At 36.9% G+C, this 8,909-nt stretch overlaps 1 protein-coding gene across 1 annotated transcript; it reads left to right on the top strand.

Moving 5' to 3' along the window:
- The first annotated feature begins 1,621 nt into the window (after window positions 1–1,621).
- On the top strand, window positions 1,622–3,696 carry LOC116194727. The gene is made up of 2 exons (XM_031523613.1): window positions 1,622–1,744; window positions 2,227–3,696. Exon 2 carries the CDS (start codon window positions 2,655–2,657, stop codon window positions 3,318–3,320), a length of 666 nt encoding a protein of 221 aa, XP_031379473.1. The 5' UTR covers window positions 1,622–1,744; window positions 2,227–2,654; the 3' UTR covers window positions 3,321–3,696.
- The last annotated feature ends 5,213 nt before the right edge of the window (window positions 3,697–8,909 follow it).

The raw sequence follows: 8,909 nt of genomic DNA, 5'->3' as shown, positions 1-8,909 counted from the left end.
TACGGCGGTCCAGGTTGGGTGTTTCCGCAACTTTGAATCGGTTTCATCACGGACTTTGCTTGTGGGTTATCATCCTCACATGGGTCGATCTCGCAAGCTTCACAGTTCTAGGCCCCATTTACTGTGAAGTGCGAAAAATGAGTGTAAACAAGACTAAAATCTCGCTTTGGCATTGGCCTTGGTCATGCCTCAAAGTTCTCTAGTAAATTTATACCCCTGCAACTACAGATTAAATTCACGTAGGGGCAAAATAATTTCTTTTAGTCACAGATGAGGTCTGTGGTATAATATAATACATAAAAATGTAAATTTAAATAAAGGATGTTAGCATTCTCAGCAAATAATTGAATTTACAACCTATTAATTTCTAAATAAAAGAGTGTGCCATTGCACTATACCTGTTTCGGTGTGGCAGAAACATCATCAGTTGTATCACAATAAGAATAAGACGAGATTTGTCTACGGATACTTGATGCATAGTCCACTGCGCGATTTGCGGAATGATTATACCAATATAAAAGGGCATAAAGAAATTGTCAATACCATATTGGAATAAATAATGTCCAGATTTGTAAAAGCCACTCCTGTGGGGACAGCTTGTTCTCTCAGATGTGGACTTGGTCCGCTATGTTTTTCCCCCATTTACTAATAAGCCGGATTATGTGTACATTGTGTAGTATTAATTAGTAGTTATCAACAAAAAAATTACCAAAATTGGAGAAAAGGGGTGTAGTACAATAATATATATTTTTTCTTTGGTTTTAAAAGAGACTCATCAGTATAGTATAATAAAATAAAAATTCTAATATATAATAAAGGGCAAATTATAAAAAAAAACCCAAATTTTGTAAAAAATCTCAGTTTTGTCTTAAATTTTGTTTTGTAACAAAAAAACCATAAATTTTCTAAAATGTCTCAAAAATGATATCCGTTATAACTTCCGTCAATTTTTGCTGCTGATGGTGGGTCCCTTTAACAGTCCACGTAGGTCACACGTAGGTCACACATAGGCAAAAATTGACGGAAGTTATAACGGAGGTCATTTTTGATACATTTTAGAAAACTTATGGTTTTTTTTGTTACAAAATAAAATTTAGGACAAAACTGAGACATTTTATAAAATTTGGGTTTTTTTTGTAATTTACCCTATAATAAATGATATACTAATACGTATTTTTACTTGATAATTTAGAGATTTCACGTTCGATTATTGTGGTGAGACTATTTGTGTCCCTTTTTACTTCTTGCAGCAAACATATGGGTTTCTTTCATAATAAAAAACGCACTGAAAGGATTTTTAGCATTTAGGATTTAATAACGGATAGAGTGTGATTTGAAAAATCTTTGAAGTCATATTTGTTAGACAACAGTGACACGTTAGATTCAACATATATTATTCGTTTAGGTCGATCGAAGTGATATTAAGCTGGACTTAAGGAAAATACTGGCAAAAAACAAAAAAGGACGGAAAATTTCTTTTCTTTTCCTTTTTTTTTATTGGTAGAGGATGGCTAATTAATCTTAGGGTGGAGTTTATTAGCCAGGAGTAGGTACTTTGCTCACAGAAGCTAATATAATCATATAGTTAGGTCAGCTTTACTCCGAGTTTGCATAAGTAAAGCCATGTCCCGACTCGTCTGGAGTTCCTCTAGACCTCACTCATTTCTTTCCGATGGGCTCTTATCCATGGAAACTGCTAGGTCCAACCTCACTTGAAATAGACTGCTTATGATCCGGCCTCGAGGTGAGATCCACTTCTTATAGCCTTCAGCCGCCATTTGAATTGAAAAAATATTAGATGTATTATCACAAACACTGTTCCTTGCATATTTTCAATCAGAGTATGATACATTATTCTGAATTCACTTCTCACGATATGAACTCTCTGGAGCTCTTTATTTACATGTTTCTATTTATCCCAGACCCATGTCTTGTTTTTAATTGAAAAAAAAAGACAATAAGCAGAAGATTACTCTAATGACATCAGTAAATTAAACTAGTTTCTTAATTTCCGGAAATTTATATATATTCAACCCTCAAGTTATAAATTCTTTTTTTTTTTTTCCGTCATCACACGCTCCTAATTCCTTTTTGTTCCCCCTAAAGAGAGATGACAATTCACACCACCAACTTCCCCACCAAAAGTAAAAGCAAAGAAAACTTCGCTTCTTAATTATATAATCAAAAACTTTTCTCAACCTTTTCCCCATTTCTCTTGTGATTTAGGAGTAAGAAATCTCGAGTGGGGACTCTCTAGCAGGCAAAGAGGAGAACATAAAGCCAACAAAAGGAGCGTTGTCTAACGACAAGATAACCACAATCGATCGATTGGAGAATCCTCGATCGAAGAGAGAGTCCGGGGGCCAATATCCTTCTGTCGTTTTAACCAGCTTTATCAGCCGATTGATTCTTGAAACATATGCAGTTTCCTTTCACCTCATCTTTGCTTAGGCCGGTAATGGTTGTCATTGGGCAAGAGCTAAATGGAGCTGGCCTATTAGCATATATCTCGAGAAAGAAAAACTACAACAACCTTCGATGGCTCCACCTCTATTGTTTTGTATAAAGAAAGCCTTCACTTAGAATCATCACAACAAAGACCCGGATAGTTCGAAGAGAAGCAACGTTATTGGGAGAACATCAATAGCGCCAACATGATCCTGAGAAGCACCAAGAAGTTCTTCCAGAAGACCTTCGAAAGCGTCAAATCTTTTCTCTCGGGTCCCAATTATCAAAAGCTACCGAAGGACACTGCGACCCCGAGTCCATTTGCATACCCTTGTGGGAATTATGGGAATGCATGCTCGCAACCTTCCCACGGCGACTTGGACAATTTCTATGCAGACTTCTCCAACCGTTGGGACTCTGAGAAGCTGAAGAAGAGGAGGGGCAAGAGGAAGATTGAGTCGAGTCTAGATGTGAAGAAGCAAGAGAAGAAAGAAGTTCCATCGAAGAACAACACTGTCATTCCCCGAATGGAGAGTCGGAGGGAGGATCATCATCCTAAAATGGGCAATCTCGATGCCCGTTTCGGAGCAAGAAGAGATCTTGTTCAAAACTCGAAAAGCGGGAGGGAGGAAAGGAATAGCTTGGTTGCAAAGAAGCTGAAGGAGTTGGAGATGATTGATGTGAGCAACATAGAACATGTACTGGACATTGAAGAGGTTCTCCATTACTACTCTCTCCTCACTTGCCCGACCTATCTAGACATTGTCGAAAAGTTCTTCATGGAGTTGTATGCGGAGTTCTTCGGCTCCCCTGCTCTCAGTTCGTCCCACAATTCAAAGTCGGGGCAACAGACAGTTCGGGGACATGCCTAGGCTTCGGAATTATGATGCAAGTTTAACTGTTGGATAACGAAGATTAAAGAGCAGTAAAAGTCTGTGCAGTAATTTTATTACGAATAATTTTGTGATATTCTAATTACCAGCAATCTCATGTCGATCGCTCACGGTCTGTTGGGTTTGGTGTCATATGTTATAGCCATTTTTCAATCTTCTTTTTCATTTGATTTTCGGATTTTCTTACTTCGATGTGGTTGTAATTCATGAATATCATTTTGTTGATGGATCTCTTTCACCAGGGCATGGTGCTTTCTCTTTTCAGGTGGCCCCGTTAGTTGGTCCCTTTGCTGTTGATTAGTCCATTTGACTTGTTCAATAATGTATCCTCTGCATTCAACGCAATGTTTGTTAATTTTATCGTTTTGTGCTTGAATAATCATGGATCAAATATTTATGAGTAGAAGGCAAAGATCTCATTTGAATGCAAGTATACATCATTTTGCATTGGGGACCTGTCATTGTAAAACTAGAAGTAATACTTACACAAAACAACCAACTATTAGTAATAGTACTATCGAGAAAAAGTAATTTTGAGAAAGGAGGTTTAGAGCAGGCATGACATAGAACTCTCTTTCAGAAGGTCGTGAGCTCGGTTTGCATCAGCCGGAGTGTGATCGGTTGGGCACGGAGGTACGGGTTAATCCCGTAAATGTGACGAGTGACACGCTGGGTTTCATTGCACTTGACATGGGCCTAGCTTGACTGCCTACTGATAAGACAATCTCCTGAAGGCAATGGCGTAGAAGGGCCTATTCATCATATTGAGCATTTTGAAGAGCCATAAGTTCATTATTGTATTGGTCCGACAGATTTTCCAATTAGAAGCCCATTTGGTTGTAGCGGCCCACAATGTCCCCTCCAGAGAAGCTTTATACTATGGAAGGCCTTATTCTTTTCTGGCGAGATAAATTCAAGAATGTGGGAGATAAATGCAAGTCTTTATTAATTGTCGACAAGTAGAGTTTGTACTTGCGGGTGGCACAACGTTTTTCCCCATTTTTGAGTGACTGATGAAAATGAAGAAAAATTCTGATTTATCTAAACCGAAGGGCAAATACGATGCGAGATAAATATATAGTCAATCAATGATCCTTTTAAGTGATTATACCATAAAGTGATTGTATCATATGATATCTATATGTAAACCTATAGGTTTCTCTTTCTATGTTTCTTATGTGGGATCGATGTTGAATACGTGCATTCACGAGCATCCAGCGTGGATGCCAAGTGAGAGGAGACCTGCTCAAGCGTCCTAGCTATTATATATAGACTTGAAACAAGGTGGTTAGAGATGCATAACAGGTGCACAAAAGCATAAGCGACAACACGAGACGGATAGGCAGGGCGCCGGTTGCTGGCGAGATCATGAGAATAGATAGCACCCTAAATTTGGTTTGTGATGTGAAGAATGTAGATTCTATATCTGATATCATATTGAACTTCTACTGGATTTACCAGTAGTTGTATCATATCAAATTCGGTGATAAAGGTGATATTGCCCAAAAAGATGATAAAGGCGATAACTTAGTCCGACCCTTATAGCTCGGAGTTTTCTTTCATATTTGCAAGATGAGATTTTGTAAGAGTCGAGATGATGTCAACCCATCTTTGATCTTTAATTTAAAAGGTAGCATATATAATAGTGAAGTTATCCCACCGAAGAGAATAAGATCTGGACATAATCTCTATCAGTTGTATGAGCACATAGATTTGCAATATAGGGGGCATATCGAGAGATTCCCGATTACATGCAAATCGAGATTCATGTTCTATATGTATGGTATATATGTCAATCCCATAGCACTCTTCAACATAATTCCTTCATATAACTCTCAAATGCGACAAGGAACATTTTTCACTGAAAACAATATTTTTCAGGACATGCACAGACACACACACACACGCATAGACATACATATATATAATTATATATATATATGGGGTCACGCTTGTACGTCTCCATAAGTACCGCTTTTTCTTTTTCTCAACAGCATCAAGGCAAGTCGTGAAGCTGATGACCCCATGGAACAAGACAATGGAGCTAGACCGACTCAGTCTCAAGTGATTCGGCATCTCTTCCTTTCGAGTAAGATTTCGGGTTTAAGTAATATGAATGGAAAAATTATGTGATTGGAGAGTCTTACGTATATTTTAGTGGACCGACTTAGCTCGTATCTGAATTAGCCGGATTCATTATGCTTCAAGATACTAGTGGACTGAAAAGAACAAAGAACAAGGCAATGGGGCTAATGGAGAATCTTTAGTGTACATAAGTGAGTGGATCTCATACCTTTTAGTCCCATCTTACACATACAGCTCTTACTCAAGTTGGAACCTTAGAGACAAGGAATGCAAAAGTGTCTTCCAAGGCCCCCTTCACTTATTAGTCACTACCACCTTTAAGGCATGAGAGGCTGCAAACAGGAAGATTCCCTTAGAATCAATGGGAAGGTCCCCAGATGGAAAAGTAGAGGGGAACATGTAATGTAACTAGAGACACGGGCCGTTCCCACAAAGTAACTAGGGAGTCTTACTGAGATTTCACCTATTAGAATTCCTTACGAGACTTATAATATTTTTTGAATTATAAAAGAGACTTATGAATTTACTACAATGAAATAGAAATCTCAATAGCTAATAAAGCCATCACAAGCAACGACTTGCGCTATTGCACCAAATCCCCTTTCTCTGCGTTACACTCTCTTTGATTGACCTACTATTTTTTTTTTGTTACAACGGAGGCCCAAGAAGTTATTACAATCTAATAAAAATCCGAATAATTAATAAAAGAGCATAGGTAGTTTCACTAAGTATTAAACTGAAAACTTTTTGATTATCAGACGAGGATATGAATCACTATATTGTACTCTCTTTTGATGTTGAATTACCATTTCAATTTGAAGCTGATGTGACGGTACATGTAAATGGAAAGAACTCGTCCCTCAAAGGAACCGGAGATCCACGCTTTCCTTTTCTGTTGCTTCCTCTCCCTAGGGCAGTTTCTCAACCTCTCTTTGGTTGCCATCTGAGTCTAAAAGAGTGGGTGGTTCTGCACGAGAACTGCAATCAATAGTGATGTCCAAGAAAATTCTCTCTCCTCTCTCCATTTGGAAATTGGATTCGTTGATATAAAGAGTGATTGTGAGGCTTCGGAAGTGTTGCATCTAAAAACAAGTGTAGGACCATACAAAAGATTCTTACTATGCAAAAAATCCTCTGGACTTTCGCATAAAGGCCTCTTTACATGTCTGTATAGATAATTTCGGACAATTAATGCATATAATGCGTTTTAGGTTTTAAATGACTCGATGACAATGTTGTCAAGTAATTGGCCCCAACCAAACATTACTTAGTATTAATTTTTATATTTTGATTATCTGAGTTGTTTGGAATTCGCCCGTTAACATTATCAGTGGGCATATGAGATAGGAGAATGAATTACATATGATTCATTAAATCATAATCACTGATTTGATAAAAAAAAATAGATGCCCAGGCACTTTACCAATCTAAGTGAGAGTAAAGTTGCTGACTGGATCTTTGAACCAGTTCATATAAGAACTAAATTGTACCTGAAAATAAGAACCTTAACTAATTTTCCGGTCGAGCTGACTATGATTACAGTTCTATGAAAATCGGAGAGTCCGTTTTGAAATCCTCCACCCTGCACACACCATCTGATTGGTTAACCACAACATCGAGTTGGGGCCTGAGACAAAATCCCTTAGTTATTTAATTAGATTGGGCAAATGTCACCAATACAACTTTTCGGTTACAATTAAAGATGTTTATGGGCCTATTACAAGAAAATAGAAATAGGAGAACTAAATAAAGGGTACATAGTCCCACTAATGAGAATCGAATACGAAACCGCTAGATTACTAAATGAAAGCGTGTGCTACTATATTATATATTTCTTTCTCATCACCAACAGAATTTAAAGAATCCACTTTTTAAGTTGGAAAGATGGCTCAAACTCCTAAGGGGTAGCAATCGCGCGAATGTTCTAAACTAGTACTCTATTTAACTTTTTTTGCTTCTATTGAAATGAGAAATACTGAAGTATTTTGCTGCTTGCGACACCCTTCCTTAAGATCTCAAGGTACCTCAAGAGTTTCAGGGCCTGAAAGTGCTATGTTAATATAACAGGTATCTCTAGAGCTCAGAAGTTGTTAGTTATATGCCCTGGAGTTGATATTTGCAATTGAATATTTCCTATTTATGACAATAAAATTTATTATATTATTCATGAATTGTTTATGTTTATTAGAATAAATCCTTAAGATACTTGGCAAATATTTCATTTTCAAAGAGTTGAGAATATGAGTGACAAAGTTATCTGGTACAAGTTCTTTAAATTGTTCTTGGTCATTGGAATCTTAGCTAGGCACTATTATTCTGGCTAAGACCGTCACCTCTGTTTTTATCCATGATTAATATATAGATACTGACAAAAATGGAATAGCGAGTCTCATGCTATTTGATATTAGATATCGAGACAAACATGTAGATACTTATGGAGATAAGTGAATCGAATGTGAGGTATGATAATATTCACATGATGATTTATGGTTATCAATGAATATTATCTAGACCGTATAAGTCATATAGTCCTTATACTTGAGATGACATGCTTATCTCATACATAAGTAGTAAGGATTTACTCCTGCTTATGTACTTGTGGTAAGTATGAATATTCAGCAGACAGTGGTCCTGATTAATTATGTATGGAGGTAAGTGACCTTTCGAGAAATGATTCATTGACCTGAGTAAATAGGGAAAGATCCTATGGATTTGAGTTTTATTCTTGATCGGGAAATCTTTGGCCAAGGTGGTTGGACATAAAATAGAAAGGGGTTTCTAATTTAAGTCTTGATGATCTATGAATGGAAGCTCAGAGATTTCATATGGTCAGTTATAGGATTTGACATTTATCATGACCCTAACTAGATCGGGATCTGCAATGAATGGACTTGAGTTCATGGCATATATGATCGTTGGTTCACCAGAATGTTCAAATTGCACATTCGCCACTATTTGGATTATCCTGATATGATGCTAGGTATCACTCATAATCGTTGGGAACTAAAGGCATTTTGGGAATTAAGCTTTTGGTTACGGAAAGAGTTTTCGGTAATGTCGAAGGAGTTTGGCATTATAATCTCATTGCCACTTAGTGATGGACCTAGTTAGTCACACATAATATGACGTGTTTTAACGGATGATAAATTGAGTATAATTAAGGCAGTTAATTAGGAATCAATTCTCGGATTATACTTGCAGTATAGTTGTAGAGTTGCTAGCACATCCCGAAGTCAAATCCGGTATCGATGTGAATTCTTATAAGGAAATACGAGAGTTTCCTTATTTGAAAGGTTTCCATAATTAGAAAACCTAGATGTGGAAACTTACGTCCAGGATGTAATAGTCTTTCTCTCTTGAAATTTTGGTCATAAGATGACTTATGTGTGTAATGGTATTATATTGGCAATAAATTAATTAATTGTGAATTAATTAATTAATTTCAAATTGATTCTTAGAGTCATTATGTAAATTATATTGGGA

The sequence above is a fragment of the Punica granatum genome, chromosome 2 (genome assembly GCF_007655135.1).
Source record: "Punica granatum isolate Tunisia-2019 chromosome 2, ASM765513v2, whole genome shotgun sequence".
Lineage (NCBI taxonomy): Eukaryota > Viridiplantae > Streptophyta > Magnoliopsida > Myrtales > Lythraceae > Punica > Punica granatum.
Note: the sequence above shows the minus strand (reverse complement) of the source record. Positions and strands in the feature narration are given on the sequence as shown.

Bases quoted from the DNA above. Each gene is read 5' to 3' on its own strand.
- LOC116194727 (XM_031523613.1), top strand. From the start codon at position 2,655: ATGATCCTGAGAAGCACCAAGAAGTTCTTCCAGAAGACCTTCGAAAGC.